Here is an 18,732-nt window from a genome sequence, read left to right as displayed (position 1 = left end):
TTACTCATGATGCTCAGCCAGAAGCTACTGGGAACACAAGCGGGATAAACACAAGACAAAATGGAAGTGTTGCTCAAAGACTGGCCACACTGTTTAAAGAACAGCAACAGCTGGAAGAGCTCCACAACCAGGAACTTCTCTTTAAATTGCAAGGGTAAGCAACACATTTGCATGCACAAGGAAAGAAAGGAGAAGTCTGGAGGCACTTGTATGAAGGGCAGATTTTACAAGATTCTCATCAAAGCTGGACCACCTGAAGCCCAACAGCCTTGCAGAACATGGGTACTGCTGCCACTCTTGCACAGAGAAACTCAGGAATACCAAGAACAGGAACAGAGTCTCTTTTCATGGGACTCTGCTATGACATGGTGAAAATAGCAAAAATGTTCCTCTAAGGAATGAAAAAGCACTTTGTGGGCAGGGCTTGCACATTCCCTTATTCTGATGCCTCCCCAGAGGATAACACAACTGCAGGTGCACCTGGGACCAGGATGCTGCCATGGACTGAACAGCTCTGTATGCCTGCAGTGGAAGGGCTTTGGGAACAAGAGATACTGTGCCAGGTGAGGACTGGTCCCATGCCAAGGGAAGAGGTGCAGCACAAGGTGCTGATGAGGGGCAGCAGAGCACTTCTGGTGCCAATCATCAGCTTGGAGCAGCAGACTGGCAGAGTCTGCCAGGAATGACAATTGTCCTTTGGGCTCAGGAACTCTCGGAGTACCAAGGCCCAGAGAAGAGAGACATCTTCTACTCTCTAGCATGTTCATCATCAACCTGGCACCAGTGAACCCTTAGGGGTTCTAAGCTATACCACCAGGGACCCCCATAACTCTTAACAAAGAAATTAATTGGGGGGGGGTTGCGTTCCCTAATAAGCTGTAAAGCATGAATCCTTATCATCTCAAGTATCCTCTTCTCCCAGAACTGGCCATAGCTACAAAACAACCCAAATTTTCAACTGGTTGCTAAGCTGCAAATAAAATGAAAAGTTATTTCTGGTTCATCAAAAATTATTTTGTTCCTTTTTTTAAACCCTTGCAAGTTGGAAATAAAAGCTGAAGTGCTCTTCTTTGGAAATATCAAAACTATGGGCTGAGAATAGGTAATTTTTGGAGTGTCCACCCCTTAACTTGTCTTAAACCAAGAAAAAAGACAAGGAAAATGAGCCTCAAATCCAATGCACATCACTTCATATTATTTATTCTAAGATTATTCCTGTTGCATCAAGTAAAAAGTCCACTTCTGAACTGAGAGAGGTGGCCAGAGGTGTTCAGTGCCTGCTCTCTGGCAGTAGCTGGTAACAGCTGCCGTGCAGAGAGACCACAAGCCTATAGAGAGCAGGGATGGAGTAGCTGCACCCCAGACTGAATTGTCCCTAATCCCTTATAGTGAAAGAACAGCCTAAACTCTAAAGCACTACACTGAACACCTCTTCCCAAGCCCTTCAGACCATGGAAGTGCACAGTCAGTTAGATTTATTATTTTGCTTTTACTGAGTTCATGAACTGAGCGACTCTGTACAATAATGAATTCCCACCCAACCATTGGTTTGGTGCCTTGTCCTAAAAGGCCACATTTTCTGGACTGGAATTTATCTGATGCTGCATTAAACAAAAATTTCCATGTGGATAAATAACAAGGAGGCAAAACAAAAGCTGCTCAACTACAAAGCACATGAAGGGAAACAAACTCCAGAGAGACAGCTGTGAGAAAGTAAAATGAAAACTACTTGTTTGCAATGGAAAATACTCAAGTGCTTTCGAAGCTGCAGCCTCTTTCTCTTATACAGAAATGCCAGAGTATCTCTGGCTAAGGTGTATTTTCTGAGCAACTCCATGATCCCTCTTGTTCCTTTTGCTTATTCAGGACTCGGTGACTACGATGGCAGCAGCTCTCATTATTTTTATGAATAGCCCCCATTTAACATTTGCTTAATGAGCGTGTGTAAGCAAGGTGATAGACAACATGGATCAGTCTTTACCCAGTCTTTATCATCTTTAGAGGATCTATTTGCCTCTTCTTTGTATGCTAAAATGCTGGAATAGAAAGAGCTTGGAGGTCCCTCGGAGCTGCAGCACATGGGGGAATGGACACAAAGGCAAAGAAAAGGTGAAGCAAGAACTCCAACAAAGAACTCCACGAATCCCTGAGCAACAGGTATTATCTTTTGGCTCCTGTGGCAGCAAGTCAGGGCTTGCTCTCCAGTTCAAGAAAGCGAGTTAGCAGAAATACTGTGTCAGGAATCCTCCTCTTGACTCCCTCACTCCTTCAAACACATTTTGTTATCTAACAGGCAGACAGCTGGTACATGCCAGCGTGGTACACACTGCCAGTCCTCAACCCCGACAAATCCTGGGGAGGAATAAGCACTATGCAGAGTCACTGCACCTAAACAAACCGAGCAGGAGGAGACCACAGCCATCGTCACCCTCCCCATCTGCTACTACTGGCACGCTTTGTGGCATTGTAGTTCCTCCGTCACACAAGGTCGCAAGAGTCAAGAGTAACTGAAACCCTGAAACCCAGCAGTACCCCACCCCTGACACAGAGGCAGTGGCATGGAATGCCGGCCAGGAGGTGTGTTGGTAGCACAGCACATCCACCAGCTGCTTGCATTCCCAAGGATTTCAGTGCAGCCACTCAGAGCAGGGCACTGCACTCAGCAGAGGGAAGCAGGAATAACCACCAGAGAGGAACAAAGCCGTGGGGTGCACAGAGGGTCCTGGAGCACTCAGCTCCCTCTGTGCAAGCAGGGCAGACAGCAGGAGGATCTCAGCAGAGCCACTGCTGGAGAAGAAAATGTGCTACAAGCACAAGGGAGTGCCCAGCCCCTCCTGACAGAGACAGAGGAGTTCATGGCACGACCGTCTGAGGATCCTCTGCAAAACCAAATTGTAAGAGCTGAGAGCAAATAAGAGAACAAATTGGACAGCAGAAAACTACTCCAGTGAGTAAAGTGTCAGAGCAGAGCAGAGCAAAGTGGAAACAGCAACCAGCTGGACCCAGAAGGGGAGACCATTTGGAAAGGAGAAAGAGCAATAGATCCAGTCTGTGCATTTAGAACAAAGCAAGCCAGGGAGACAGCAGAGGCATTAATGAACACTGACAAAGGACCAGGAAGAGACATGTGGACCTGGTGCTGGACAAATATGGGTATCAGCGGTACCCAACAGGATGTATTACTTTCTGTATGATGTAAAATTTGAGTAAGATTAGAGCATTAAGGGCTAAAACTAATAATTAACTCCTGTGTCTATATAAGGTGTGCTTCCATTTTGCCCATAGGTAAGGCTTTGAGCCTGTTGTCTTCCAGACTCATCACTCGCTATGCAGCCATCGCAGCTACCACAGCATCACTTCTACGCACAAGACCTACAAGGCTGGCCCTCCAACAGAGCCAGCAGATCATTGTTCAGCCAGTCCTTCTGTTTAATCTAACAGACAGCACTCCTCTCCCTGTCCTTACATCGCTGTTCAGGAACTGACAGACCATATTTCTCCCAGATCTCTCCCCAGATACAGTCGTCCCTGTGTTTCCAGAGCCCACTGCTCAGCACAGTGTCTGGAACAACTTCTGTAAAACTCATCAGCACCACGTGACACTTCTCTGACACATTTCAGGGATGCTTTGCAGAAACAGCCTTCCAGTGAGTCTGATGTCACCTTTTGCCACAGCAAGACAGTGTACAGCTTTCTAAACAAAGGAAGCCAGTTCCTTTTACATAAAAAAAATTGCATCAGGACATTCTTTGGGAAGCAGCCTGTTGCAAAATTATTCTAGACTTTTTTTTAATACATTCAATGCCATATATAGGCTTTGACAGTGCCTGGTTTAGAGCCTTAGCCCAAGCCACGTCCTCTGCTGTCATGGCACAAAAGCTGGGTTGAGTATTTCTTGCAGCAATCAGTTTATTTCCTGGAGCCATAGTTTGGATTAGGCTGAAATGGTTTGAAAATTCAAGTCAAGTGTCCAAACTGGACATTAGAGCACAACTGCCCACCCTTCCTGCAGACATCCTAAACCCAAGGCAAGAGAAACCCCTTGTAACCTTTTTCAGGTGAGAAAGTGAAAAATCCATGAGCCCTCTTGGATGAGGAAAGCTGAAAGCCTAGGAAAGATTTACTTGCAACCTCAACTTACAAAGGCAGCTCTGGAAAGATGGAAAAGAGTTTTTCTGCCAATGGTAAGTTTGCTGCCATGGCTTCCAGCTACAGTCCTCATTGTGATCTCTAACACAATTTCATCTATTTTAGCTCAGGCTGAGAAATCCATTGGCTTTTTAAAGGCATAGATGTCGTGTTGCTCATGAAGATGTCCAACCACTTCTCTCCGACCTACCTAGGACCTTGATCTCTGGTCCTTTAGCTTTCCTCTCTCCCTGTTTTGTATTTTGCATTTTGAACTTTCCCTCTGGCAGCAACATTTTCTGCACCAAAGTGATCACCATTGTTTTGAGACCTGCAACTCTTTTGAAAAACAGGTTAGCTAACACATTCTGCTGCCCACTTCCCATAGCTCCCACTGACAACAGCCATGGGACTTTGCAGATCCACTGGGTAACAGGTGGATAAATTGTAGAGACCATGGTAAACCAGGGAACACCAGAGAGAATAAATAACTCCATGTGAGACAGGGGGAGGGCTGGCATAACTTTAGTTGATGTCTTCAACACTTCCTGTTGCCTTACTTAAGAGAGGCCGCAACTCGAACAGCTCTGGCCACCAACTCCACCTGCTTTTATAAGGCACAGTACCTTTAAAAACCCAGGCTAAGCAATGCACTGGGGAATTCCTCTGCAAGGTTTCAAAGGCCCTGAGCTCTGACAATACTCACATAGCAGTTCAAAACACTCCTGGTCTGGTTGGACCCTTCTGACAATAAATTCAGCCGTCAGCTCACAGCACCACAAGTGCTGCTAAGCCACTGCCCTACCAATGAGTTTTTGGTGGCTTAGCCTCTGGAGGGCCAGAGAGCTTCTTGATAACTGATTTGCATGACCTGTCCCCACTGTGCTGACTGCAGCCACCAAAGCCCAAGAGGCTTTTATTCCCCGTTGTTACAAAACAGTAAAAAACCAAGTCTCTTGCCTTCCCATTCAAAAACAGAGATAATTGGAAACTCAGCTAAATTTCTAGTTGATAGAAATGAAACCCACAGAGAGGAAAATGCAAGAATGGCCAGTGAACTTTTTCCTCTGAAGGGCTGAGTTGCATCAGCTAGAGAGACAGGACAAAACCCAGCAGTGAAAAAGATCATCACAGCTGAGTTTGTAAGGGCAGCCATCATCTCTTGGTGCAAAACAAAAATGTTCCACCTACCCAATGGCTTTGGGTATCTTTGCCCACCAGCAGATGTTTGAATTCTTCCCCTAGCACACAGCACTTGAACTCTGCTGCACAAATACAACCCACCTTGCTGACAAGTGTGCACAGGGATGTGGGTGACTGATGGCACAGCCCACCAGCTCTTTGCCCACAGCAGAGGCAAATTGAGGCTTTTATTTCTGCCAAGGATGAACTAGCTGGGACAGCACTTTCCAGTGTAGCTGTATTTCCTGCCAGTGCATGGAGAACATCCCACTGATGGAGGTTTTTCCCTTCCTCAGGGAGGAAAAAGCCTGTTCCAGCCCTTTTTCTGCACAACCACCTTCTTTCTTTGCAGGCTGTGATAGGAACAAGGCCAGCACTCAGCTGTTTTCTGACAACTCCCCAGAGAAGGCCAGCAGCTGCATCTTTCCTTGTGTCACCCAGGGCTTATCTCTGAGGAGAAGCAACTCAGAGCAGCAAGCTTTGCAAAGTAGATAATGCAAAAAACTGGTGCCTTGCAATATGTTGCACATAAGTCCTGGACAGCTCTCTCCCAGCTGAATCCATGACCTTACTCAAAGCTGGTCCATAAGGCAGTGCCCACATTAAAGTCTCTGGCTTCTTAGAGTGCCAAGTCCTTACTCTAAGGCCTCTATGCCATTAACAGGGCATCCTGATCCTAAGGAAAAGGGCATCTCTTTTCTGCCAAGACAAGTCCAGCACCCCTCTCATTCCCTCTTCATGCTGAAGCTGATGTCCTACAGAAGTCTCACCAAGGACTAATCAACTGCATCCCAGCTCCTGGGCCACTTCCTTCTCTGATATGCTTTCCATCACAAAATTTCTAGCTCAAATTAGGCACTATTGCAACAGGTTTTCAACTAACAAAGGAAGCCACAAAAGCTTCCTGTCCCATTTCAAACTTGAAAAAATGCAGCCCAAAGACCACAGAAAAGGCAAAATACTCACAGAGTATTGCTGTTTTCAACAAAGCTATTCCTGCCTTAATGAGATAAGCAGAGAACCAAGTGACCTGTTTTACCACGTGGTAGGACCAAAGTTTCTTGAGAAACTCAAATGCAGTCAGAGGTCTCCCAGAGTATCAGGCAGAAACAGAAACATGACTCTCAAATACAGGCAGAAAATAGAGATTGCCAGTACATCTTTCACTTGGGTGTTCTCCTTTCTGGTACAGTTACTACAGTAAGGCTGCACAAAGAAGGGTCCAGTTTTCAGATATGGGTTACTTGTCTTCATGTCACAGCAATCACAATTCCAAAGGCTGAAAATATACTTTCTTCCAAATGCATTTTGGCATTGCCAGGAAAAAAAACCAGTCCTGTTGCTGTTCAGAAAGGCTGTCCCTTATCTCCAGAGATTGCAGATAAGATGGTGGAGTGTCTGTAGCAGCTCAGTACATTTCAAGTAGCAGCCTAAGGGGGAGGTTAGAGTGGCTTTCAATGAGGCTGTGCTGTCTGTTGGGCTGCTTCTCTTATCAGGTTGATCTGAGCACAACTGTCACCTCTTTCCTACCCCTAGTTTCCATGCCTGAGGCATAAAGAGAGAGGTAAAAGCGCACAAACCTGGGAGAAAAACATACCGTACATAAACTCTGGGAGAAACCTTTGGTTCCATCTCCATGTTTACCACCACAATGGCAAAATGCAAAAGCACTTAGCCAAGCCACCTGGTTCATTAAAACATATTTATATCATAACAGGCCTAAACACCCTGCCAAATAACAAGATTAAAACCAATGCACTCCTTTCACTGATTCATACCAGATAGTGTTTATTTCTGTTGCATGGAGCACTAACCTCTCAAAGTTATTTTTACACCCACTCCTCCCTGCTGACCACTTTGCTCACTCCAATGAATAATGTTTCCAGGATCTTTAATAAATTTTGGAGATGAATCAGACCACCTATTCAGACCCAAGGAGCTCTAAGAATCCCAACAAGTTCCAGAAAACATCCTGTAAAGGTCTGATGCTAGGACATTCTTCATCTCCTCTGCTTTCTGACCTAGCAGAACAAACATCTGGCTCCCTGAGATTCAGCAGCTCAAACACTTGTCTCCCTAAAACATGCACTGAGGAATGTGCAAGTCTGGGAAGCATTTAGATCTTACTAGAGACAGAGATGATGTAAAAGGCAGGACTGCCTCCTAAATGCGGGCACATACCAAGGAGAAGAGAAATATGCTTAAATCTGCTATATTCTAGCAAACCTTTCAATCTATAGCATCAATTACAAGTCAGCCTCACCCAGAGCAGCCTCGAGGTTGCTCTAAACTACACTGAGGATGGGAAAGAAAAACATGGAGAGCTTAAAATCCCCTCCAGCCAGGGCTCAGTATCAAGCTGTTGACCATCAACACAAGACATTTGCTAGTCTGTTGAAACCAGAAGCTACTCACAGAAATTTTCCCGTGCATATCTCCAGCATGCAAAAAGGGAACTGTCAGGTGAAAAAATCCCATTTCCCGTTCCCCCATACTGCCAGGCATAGTGAGAATGTGCCATACCTGTATGTGACATGCACTGCAGTGCCAGGTTCGTCTCTCTCCCAAATCAAAGCCACTCTGTTCGGAGACTTTTCGACGTGCTGATCCAAGCAATTTACTGTAAAAAAACCCCAAAAGTTTAAACAAAGCCTGATCATAAGAAAGGTGCTTTGTAAATCTAGCTTGGTCAAGTGCAACAGCAAGCAAGTGGAAGATGAAACATCAGTTTTTGGGTTGCTAGGCACGCACAGTATAACAGAGGAACTGACAGCACTTCCAGTTCTAGTAAAGCTATACAACAAATGCTACACTTAATTGGCACAGTGGCCTTAGAGATACATACCCATGAGAGGCCATGGCCAATTCAGCTCAGCTTGCCTCCACTGGCTAAACTTAAGCAGTCCAAATCCTTCTCCTGCTTCCAGCAGCACAAAGACGAGACACCCTTTTGATATTTTTGCTCCCCAGAGCAGCATTTCACTACAGAACTCGGACAGTCATTCCCAGCTGGCATATTTAGCACTGCACCATTTGGATTTTCTAATTAAAGCTCATGTGAAACATTTTTATTCTGGGGTATAACAAAGAGCTGAACCTCAGCTAATTGAAAATATCTAAAACTGTAGGATCTATGGCAAACTCAAAGTTCTGACATCTACAAATTATCAGACCGATAGGAAAGATTAACATGTCTCAGGTTGTGTATTCCACCTCCTAAAATTTAAAGGTCTAAAATTTCCTTTTAAAGGTGCATCTCTCCCCCACAGCAACTTGAAGTGGAGGACTTAAGGAGAGCACCCAACCTGAAGAAATGCATAGAGTCCACAAAAGAAACCTGCCTGCGTGTCCAGATGCAAATTCCCTGATAGTAAGAGAACATCCTTGTTAAGTATTAATTCCAAGCCTATATGACACACATTTACTGCATTGTAATCATTCAAAGTCAGTTACTTTATTTCAATAGGAAACTAGTCAGGGACACTGCTGCATAACACAGAGAAAACATTTTTAAAAATTGATGGATATCAGATTATATTTCCTGGAAATATTAATACTGATGGGAAAGGATTTCATTTTTCCAGATAAATTTAAAAAAAGCTGTCTGCTGTAGTAGCTTTGGTTGTTCTGTGATTACACCACAACACGGAGTGGGAATGAGCCCCTAAAGGTGCACAGAGAAATAAATCCCTCAGAATTTAACACATTTCATTACAAGACCGAGTGTTTAGTCTCAAAAATTTGAAAAGGCGTTCTTCAGCTGTTTGAAGTCTTTAAGTCTTTTTTAATGCAAAACCCTGCAGCAGTACTATAAAAAGAAAAGAGACAAAGCCATTTCTTAAGCCATCCTAACATGATACAAGAGGACAAAAGCTCTAATGGGGAATGCTTTAAGCAGTTATACACTGGTTTCCTCTACCTGTGTTCATTGTTGTGGCCTGCTCCACAAGAAGTAGCAACTCTCACCTCCAAGCTCCTCGCAGCTACACTCTCACATAATGTGCCATGCTACAGTGAATCACATGAAGTGGCATTCATTGCCCAAGCAACTTTTCTTACTTCTGAGCAGCCACACCAGCCTTCAGAGGGAATTTCTGCTGCAGAAAGCCCTGGCTGAGCCAAGTGGGAGCTTTAGCTCTGTGCTCAGTAAGAACCAGCAGGTGAACTAGAGCCAAATGCTATTATTTCCTTCCTGATCTTAGGCCTACGAGAGCCTTTTGCTCATTTTACAAAATAGAATTTAGTGACCTCCCCCTTACTACTACACCCTAGTGGTTTCTCCAGACATTTTCTTGCTTCCTAGGCTGCTCAGAAACAACTGGTCTCAGTAAGACAAACTCCCAAGAATGTGTCCTGGTAGGAAATGCAGCAGTTTGCCAGGTTATTCTCCTGGTCAGGAGTTATAGTGCAAGGAATCCAGAAGCCCTGAAACTCACAGGTCCCCAAAATCCTACTGCAAGGGCCCCCAAACAAAAAGAATCAGATGACTCAGTTGCTGATGGTTCAGCTGTGCTGGAAGACGTGCACACAGGATGTTCTGGATCAGGGACCTGAACTGTTGCCATGTTTCTGCAGCCAGTGTTCAAATCAAGAGCTGAAAGGACAAAATCAGTCTCCTAACAGAAAAACAGCCACTTGGCTGTGGCAAAGTACTTCCTTCATCACGCTTGAAATGAAAACCAGCAACAGCAAACCGGTTTAATTCTGTGCATCTGTTTCAAAGCCCTATGATTTCCTTTTATGTATGCAAAGAACTAAGTGGCATTTTCTGTCTGCTGAGGAACCAGATCCAAGGCCAAGCAATATCTGGATATCAAAGATCTAACACAGGATCTGGAAGAAAGTGTTGATTCCACTCTTTCCTACAGAGGAAAGAAATAGATCCCTGATAGGCTGTGTTCAAACAAGATCTTCCTTTCAACAGGGATTTATGAAAACAAAATTCTGCCTAGAATCCTCTGATTGCTGGGTGCTGGACACAGGGCTGTGCACACATCTCCATAAGCTTGGGATCCACTGCTGGACATCAACCCCTGGGAGGAGACACTCTCTTATGTTCTCAGGAAGACCTGAGGAGGGTTTCTTCTTTTGACTATCAAAAATAAAGTGGCCAGAGATGTTACAGTTACTGCACTACTAAACCTCCCTGAAGAACGGGAAATGAAGGCCAGAAATGTTCATGCCTGTTAAAAGCCATCACCACTGAGTGGTACCCTGGATGGGGCTGGGGCTCACTCCCACAGGATGAAGCACGGCCGCAGCACAGAAGAGCCTTCAAGGCAGATATGGCATGGACAAAGCTCAAAGGCAGTCAGGGCAGGCACGGCAAATTTTACTCTTGTTTCATGCTGAGTGGTGAAACTGGAGGAAAAGACCAAGATCCTCTAAAAAAAAAAAAAAAAAAAAAAAAAAAAAAAAAAAAAAAAAGGCTGGGACCTTTCCCACTTGCGGATCAGCCTGAGCGACCTCGGGGCCGGGCAGGGCCGGGCAGCACCTGGCGCGCCCGCAGCGGGCAGAGTCCAAGCTGGGCATCGCATCCCAGGGATGGGTCTGCGGCCAATCTCCGCAGGTCGAAGGGCAGCCGCCCGAGCGAGAGGCTTAGCCAGGGTTATCACGGCTTCGGATTCTCTCCCCCCTTCCAGCATTTCGCAATTCCCGGCTTGTTTCCTCCCAGCGCCGCCCAACCGAAATCCTCGTTTTCGTCCCCAAAGACGGGCCCGGCGAAACTCTGCCCCGCGGTTCTCCTCCCTGCGGGGCGGGGGATGCGCGGCCGGGACGATGCCTTACCCGAGACGTTGAGGCGACCGCCGAGGAACCAGCGGGCGGGTCCGGCGGGCGCCCCGGGCTGGCAGGCCGTGTGGAAGGGACTGTCCCAGCGCAGCCAGCCCCGCGCCACGTCCGCCCAGAACCCGGCGGGGTCGCGGGCCGCCCGCTCCTGCCAGGCGCGGTACCCGCCGGGCGGCAGCGCCCCGGGGGCTCCCGCCGGGCTGCAGCAGCTCCGGGCCGCCGCCGGGAGCCGGCCCGGGGGGCGCGGGCGGCTGAGGGCGCGCAGAGCCCGCACCCGGGCTGCCGCCAGCGCCATGGGGACACAGCCCGGGGCCGCTGTCCCCGCCGCGCCCGCCCCGACCGGAGAGCGGGAGGGAGCGAACAGACAGAGAGACAGAGAGACAGAGAGACAGAGAGACAGAGACCGCCTGCGGGGTGGGGCTGCCCCGGCGGGGCGGCTCCGGGAGCGCCGCATCCCGCACACCTCGCACCCCCGAGAGCGCCCTGCGGCCGGGACACCCTGCACTCGGGAGCACCCGGGCCCCGGGGAACACCGCGCCCCCCTCCAGGGACACCCTGTCCCCTGAGAGCACCCCGAGAGACCCAGCACTCTCCTCTGTGGGGATATCACCTGCACGGATGGGCACCCCTGCTGCACCCCTGTTCCCATCCTCACCACCACAACAGGGATGCCCAGGCACAGACAGGCACTTTAACATAAAAAGTAAGTCTCGGCACAGACGCACGCTGTCGTATCTACAGCTGGTGTCCATCACCCGGACACTGAGCAAAGTGAGCACGGCCAGTGGCACAGCATTGTGCTCGTGGGTAGGTGGCAAACACATGGTGCCCTGGTACACCACCATACACACAGCTGTCATAACCCTGTCCCGTCTGCTCAAAACGGGGTGTCTCTTAGTGGGGTACACATCCATTTTTTTGCTTGGCAGCCCTGCGAGCACCATCATTACCATAACGTGTAATTCCTGGCTTTGGTATCACAACACTTTTTCCTCCATATTAATCTAGGGATCAGATTTCACGCCGACTTCATGGTGCAAACTCTCAACGAGAAGCAAGGTTTTACAGCAGATAACACAGAGATTGTTCCTTGTCCATAGCAGAGACACGCTCTTTTTGAGCATGAAGAAACTAATTCTTTTAGACAGCTTGGTCCAGCCTCCCAGCATGGAGTCTGAAAGCTCAGAGTGGCATGGTCTGGGCATCCTTAAGAAGCACCAAACTACTAAACTGGAGTAGAGGTGAGCTCCACCTCTACTCACTCCCAGAGTTTGAGTAGGCAAAGCACATTTCGTGTTCAAGATTAAAAACTCGAAATAACTCTGTATGCTATGAAGCTTCTTCTGGCAGTGGTAGAAGCAAATGGGGTGTTTTGCTGTTCTAAAAACATCACTGGGGACTTTTTCGTGTGTGATTTTTTTTGTGTGAGATTTTCTGATACTTCTGGACTTTCCTACTGTGTTTTATAGGTAACAAGCAAGAAAAAAATGCAATTTAAATTTCCTCGTAAAGTTGGCATTAGTACATGGCTGCTGTAGTTCGATATTGCTTCCTTGTGTTTTGACTGTCACTTTCGGTTTGCCCAAGCCCTAAATCCCAAGCAGCAGCACGTCTGGTGCCACCTGGCGCCAGACAGGGGCACGGAGAGCACTTCAGATATCACTTGGTTTGCCCAAGGATTGCTCAAAAGTTTTCTATCAAAGATGACTTAGATGCAAGTCCTACCCCTTTCGGGATTTCAGAGGAATGCACTTCACGAAACAAACAAACAAGCTGCCAAAAAAGAGAAAGCATTAATTTAAATTATTTGGCCTTAAAGCTTACCTGCTTCATTTGCAGACCTTGAAATCTGGGAACTCTCCTCTGGTTTTCTTCCACCAAGGCTGATCTTCCTTTTCTGTCAGCAAGTTCTGTTTTGCTCATGATTCACCAGTACTTCCCCCAGTCTCAAATTTTGGCTGCCTTTTTCCTCAGAGAAAACCATGGCCAGCAGCAACACGACCCAAATCCAGAGTGATCTGTTCAGATGGGTTGCTGAACCCAAGCACAACCCCAAATCTCCTTTCTTGCCTCAAAAAGAGATGAGGAGAGGTGAAAAGAGTCCCAGAGATTTTTCAATGCCTACTTGTTCTACTTATGACTTTCTGAACAAGTGAGTGAAGGCTGGCATCAGGCTGTTGACTCTTTAAGAGGTGTTACAGCAATTTTTATCTTTTAAGTATTTTGAGAGTACCAGGAAAAGTTGGTGCTGGATAAAAGCTCACAGAATTGCTCCCTGCATTCGCTCTGTCTCTCTCTATTCTTAGGGCCCTCTGGCATTATGGAGTCCAAACAGGAATTCTGGCATTCCCAGCTCTGGAGAAGCCTGGTGATTGTGAGCTGAAAATGCCACCTCTGTGTGGCAGCTTCCAAAGGCTTGTGGCTGCCAGGCAGAAGAAGTCATTCCCTGCTACAGCCAAGCCTCCTGGCACAGCCTCCCAGAGCAGCCAGGCAATCTCACTGCCCTGCAGGAGATTTTAGCAAGTAATAGGCACACCTGCTGAATAGCTGCAAATCTTGGCCTGGGTTAAGGGTCTTCTGTGCAGGTGTCATGACAGGCACTGATGAGCAATGCCAGTAGTGTGTTGAGTAGGGCTTGAGATTTCTGCTGACAGAACTACAGCACTAAAAAAGTAAAAAAAAAAAAAAAAAAAAAAAAAAAAAAAAAAAAAAAAAAAAAAAAAAAAAAAAAAACACCACCTCCCCCAATTTTCCACATCTTTCTACTCCTATTCTTAACTGCTACCAACAGTCACTTATTGGCCTCATCTTTGACTCCTGTCAATGTATAAAAGATTTACACAATGAGGTGTTACGTTTCTCGATTGCTCATCCCCCTGTTTTTCGCTTATGACCTAAAAAGAAGAATAGTAAAGTTGTGGAATCCATGGCTGTCATTTGGTTATCACTGATCAGCTCCTAACTGTCCTTTCCAATGGTCTTCTGACATGGTGAGCACACAGTTGATATCTGACTCCACAGATGAAGTCAGGACCAGGCAGAAACACCATCACAGAGCTAAGTACATGCTGTGTTAGAAATTCTCCCAAGTCACAATTAACCCAGATTTTAATAAAATCTTTTGATCATTTTCAGCTACATTTCTGCCTGCAGATTAAATTGGATGTGTTCCCAGGTGGCTGTTCTAGCAGGCTTCTAAGCCCATTCAGCTCCATCTGCAGAAGAGCAGGCTTAGAGGGAGGTTTGGACCAAGGATGAAATAAAGCTAATATGCAGTTGATCAGGTACCACTTTAACAGATCAGCATGGACCTTGTGTCCAAAGAAACAGGAACTGCAGCAGGTTTGAAGGAGCTGAGTACCTGAGCTAATCTGGAACGTGACTCTTTATCAGATCTGCTCACATCTGGCCACACCTGAAACAAAGGTCAAAACTGTGTGAAAAATGCAGATTTGCTGTGCTTCCATTTATGAATGTGTAATAAATACCCAGTGAGTGACAAGGGAGAAAAACAATACTTAAAAATATCCAGATAACTAGACTGCTTTTACACAGGCCAGGCCATCAGCTGTTCCATTCTCAAGAGTTTTCTGCTCAAGGCAGATTTCAAACCAAGGAGATTCAGTGCTGCTGCTGACACCCATCAACACAGAATTTCCCTCCCCATTTGACATTTGGCTCCTCCTGCATCAGTAGCCCAGACTGGATTTGCTGTGTGCTTTGTTCTGGAAAGTGCCCTGTTTGGATGGGGAATGGTTCCGATGCTAGCGGTGCAGTGTCCAGGCCAGTGCTGGTGGTGCTGGTTCTGGTGCCAGTGTAGTGTCCTGGCTGGACTGTGGTGATGCTGCCTCTCGCAGTGCAGTGTAGTGCACCAGTCCCTTGTTGGCCCTGGCCCCAGAGGACTGGAGTAAAAAGCTGCAGGCCGGCACTGCTGGGGCTGACTCCACTGCCAGCACAGGGCAGCGCTAGGCTCATGCTGCCAGTCCCTGTGCAATGCAAAGTACAGCCTCAGGCAGATGTGCTGGCTCTGGCCTTGGTCCCAACAGTGCAGTCACCCGGCCCTGTGCAGACTGTGCCAGCGCTGGCCCCAGTCCCAGGGCAGTGCTGTGCCCAGGGCCATGGTGGCGATGCCAGCGCTGATGCCACCAGCGCAGAGACGAGCACCAGTCCCCGTCCTGGCAGGGCCTGTGCTCGCGTTGGCACTGCCGATGCCGGTCCCGTTCCCGGTCCCAGGGCGGGGCAGCGCCGTGCCGCTCCCGTTCCCGGTCCCCGGCCGAGTTCCACGGCAGGGCGCTTCCCCGCACGCGCCGCGGTGCCCGGCCGCATGTGCCGCCACTCGGTGCCCGGTGCCGGCTGACGGCGGAGGCGGGGCGGGCCCGGCCGGGCGGGGACGGCCCGCGGGTGATGTCAGGCTGATGCTGTCGGTGCGGCGCGCGGTGCATTGTGGGCGAATCCCGCCGCCCGCCGCGGCTCCGAGGGGGAGGATGCGCTCGGGGCCGGCCCGTCCCACAGCCGCAGCCGCAACGCGCCGGGCAGGCGGCACCTCGCCCGACGAGCCGCACTGAAGGGCGTGGGGCATGCGCTACCTGCGCCGGCCGCAGCGGGAGGCGCCGGCGGCGGCGGGGCCAGGTGAGCTGGGCCGGGCCGGGCCGGGCCCCGGCGGGCACGGGCAGGGAAGGGAAGGAAGGAGGGACCGTCCCGCTGGCGGCCTGCGAGATGCGGGACCGGGGTCCGCACCGGGCCGGGCCGCGCCGGGGCTGCGCGCGGGGCACTGCGGGAGATGTAGTTTACCGCCCCACCCGGCGTCTTCCAGCCGAAGGGAAAGAGTCTCGCGCCCAGGACTCGGGTTCCCAGCGTGCCCGCGGGGGTGGGCGGGCCAGCGGTGGAGTGACGGCCCGGTGCCGCCAATGAGAAGGTGGGCCGGGTGGGGCGAACCAACTGCCGAGAGGGGCGGCGGGGAGTCGGGGGGCGGCGTGCCGGCAGCTGCAGTGCAGGGGCGGACGCGGCCACCTCCTCGGCGGGGGGAGGCGGGACGGCCGGAGGTGAGGGCAGGGCAGGGCGGGGGCCCGGGCGGCGGCCGCCCCTCTGTGCCGCTCCTGCCCGGGCCGGGGGTCGCGTCGATGCCCGGGGCCGCCGCCGCGGGAGGGGCGAGCCGTGGCCTCGCCGCGCTGGGCACGGCAGGGGCGGGGGCGCCCCGATCCCCGAGAGGCTCCGCCGGAGGAAGCGGCCCCGCCGGGTGGTACCGGGAGCCGCCGCCGGTCCCGGGGTCGGGCGGGGGCCGTTGCGGAAGCACCCGCGGCCTTGTGCCGGGCCGGGCTCTACGGAAACCCACGGAGCGTGGCGGCCACCTCAGGAGGTCAGGTGCCGCCTGGGGCTGGGCACGGCATCCTGTCCCTCTCCAGCCGCGTGTGGAAAGGCAGCCCGCTCCGTAGAGGTCTCTCGAGGGGGAGCGCTTCTGTCGCCTTTCGTTGGGATAACTCCGTGGTGTTCGGGGTTCAGGCAGGAGGCTGAGAGTTTCTCCTCTTTGGCGGGGTGGAAATGGTGCTCCTGTGTGCGTGGCCGCGTCTCCCGGAGCTTTGGGGCTCAGAGTCTCCTGCTGTGGTGTCGGTGCTGCCCGTGGCGCCCAGGCTGACGTTGCTGCATGTGTCCACAGTCATTGTGCTTTCCCTGCATTCCGGGAGAGGAGGTATCCGGTAACCTGGCTCTGACCCACTCTCGGGATGAACACCATGACCTTGACGTGCATCTAGGATTTAACAGGGAGCCAGAATGCTGTACGAAGCACTGGAGTGACACTGTCAGTCTGACAGCTACTCGCATGACAAGTTCGAGACCCGCTGTGGGTTTTGAGGGGTGGGGACTTCAATACCTGTTGGTATCATGTTTCTGAGTAGTTCAAACCAAGTCCATTTTGGATTTTCTTAGGCTTGCAAAGTTGTTCGGTTGATAGAAGGAAAGGTTTCCTAATCCTACCATTTCACGTGGATTTCTTGCAGTGTCACTGAAAATGTTGCCTTTTAGCAACAAACTTCTCCATAAGTCACAACAGAGATTTTTCAGCCTGGGGACTTACTATGAGTGGAATTTAGCCTCGTGTTGTGTTGTGCCACAGGGTGTGCTAATGCTCCCTCAGCTCGTAGGTGCTGTGCCTGTACAGGTGCTCTGACTAAAGAGCGTCACTTCTGTCCCACGAGTGTTAGTGTGTCACCACATTTCAGTGTGCTGCCTGCCTTCTTTTGAGAGGATAAAGAGGGGCAGAATGGGAATGATGTGTTAATGTTCTGGCGTTTTTCCTCTGTGTGCCAGTGAGCATCCAGCTCATAAGGAGCATCCTTGTGGTGATATAGATGGAATCAGAAACTTTTGAGTTGTGGTGCTCATGAATGGTGTATGTGGTATTCACTGCTGTTACTGCTGTGTGCTTCTGTGTGCTTTGTGATAATCTCATTCCTTCAGGAGTAGGCTCAGTTCCTCTTCTCTGGTGAAATAAAGACTGGAATCTCTTGTACGACACTTCTGTCAGGGTCAGCCTTGGGAACACCTGCCTAGCCTTTTTTCTTTTTTTTGAATAGTCCTCAAGGGAAAAGTTAGATCCCTGTTAGATCAATGCTCTTGGTCCTCCAGAAAGGAGTGTCTCTAGTGCTAGGAAATCTATTCCATCAGCCCCCAGTGTTGGTGCTAATGAAGTGGTGCTCATGGCCCTTGTGGATTTCCTTCCCTCCTTCCCCAGTGTTTGCTGGTGAAGGTGAATGTATCTCCATGCTGCAACAGGCAGTCTGGAGCTCTCCTCCAATGGAAGCAGTTGGCACTTGTTTTCCAAAGCAGGAGTGATCAGGTAGATCCAGGAAGAGCCAAATCCCTCTTCTCTATCTTCAGGAATCCCTTTATGGCATGTCTTGCTCTCTCTCATCGAAAGATTGACACATCACTTTATGGTTTATCAGGTAGACACTCTCCTCACGTAGGTCTTGCTGTGGGCTCATCTCTTCAGTTGTGTCCCTTCAGTTTTTTGTCCTAGTCTTTTTTATGTGTGTATCAATGTCCAGGGTTCAGAAAAACACATCAGGAGTGGTTCCTCATCCTGGGAAGCTCCTAGGTTAGATTTGTGTGCCAAAGCTCCATAGTGACCTTCCAGTAACATTGATTCACTTTGAAAACAGAGGACAGAAAATGGGTCCTTATAGGGGAATAGGTGTTTATGAAATCTTCAAGGACTTTGTAAACTTCCTTAATTTTTAAGGATGTGTGGGCTTCTACTTTGAGCATTGCAAGGCACAGCCAAATATTTGCTGGAGTGATTGTGGAAGCATTTGCTAAAAAACTGTTTTAGCTTTGCTGGTTTACTGAGCAAGATACAGAGTGGACACAACCAGTGCTTTCCTTCCCTTCTTCCATCAAAGATAACAAAAAAAATGGATATTCCTCTGAAATATCATGAAATCCCCTTAAATGTCATCATGGGACACAATTCCATTGGAATAAATGTTAAGATTGCTTTGAGAGGGAGGAATAAGGAAGCTATGAGACCTCACCCCCTAGTCCAGAGAGAGAGTGGGAGAATCTGTTGGGTATTTATTGAAGCTTTAGGAATGAGAGGTGAGGAAAATGATGTGGCTTTTACATGGTGCATCTGAA

At 49.2% G+C, this 18,732-nt stretch overlaps 1 protein-coding gene across 1 annotated transcript in view; it reads right to left on the bottom strand.

Moving 5' to 3' along the window:
• Positions 1–11,392, bottom strand: part of ACSS1 (acyl-CoA synthetase short chain family member 1) — a gene marked incomplete at its 5' end in the record, with an annotated part of 30,602 nt that extends 19,210 nt beyond the window's left edge. The window contains 2 exons of the mRNA XM_083856516.1: positions 7,834–7,930; positions 11,098–11,392. Coding sequence (XP_083712642.1) covers positions 7,834–7,930; positions 11,098–11,392 — 392 coding nt within the window. The remainder of the gene's footprint in view (positions 1–7,833; positions 7,931–11,097) is intronic.
• Positions 11,393–18,732: the final 7,340 nt, after the last annotated feature.

The sequence above is a fragment of the Zosterops lateralis genome (assembly GCF_965231275.1).
Source record: "Zosterops lateralis genome assembly, chromosome: 3".
Classification (NCBI taxonomy): domain Eukaryota; kingdom Metazoa; phylum Chordata; class Aves; order Passeriformes; family Zosteropidae; genus Zosterops; species Zosterops lateralis.
This window is presented reverse-complemented; position numbering and strand designations above follow the sequence as displayed.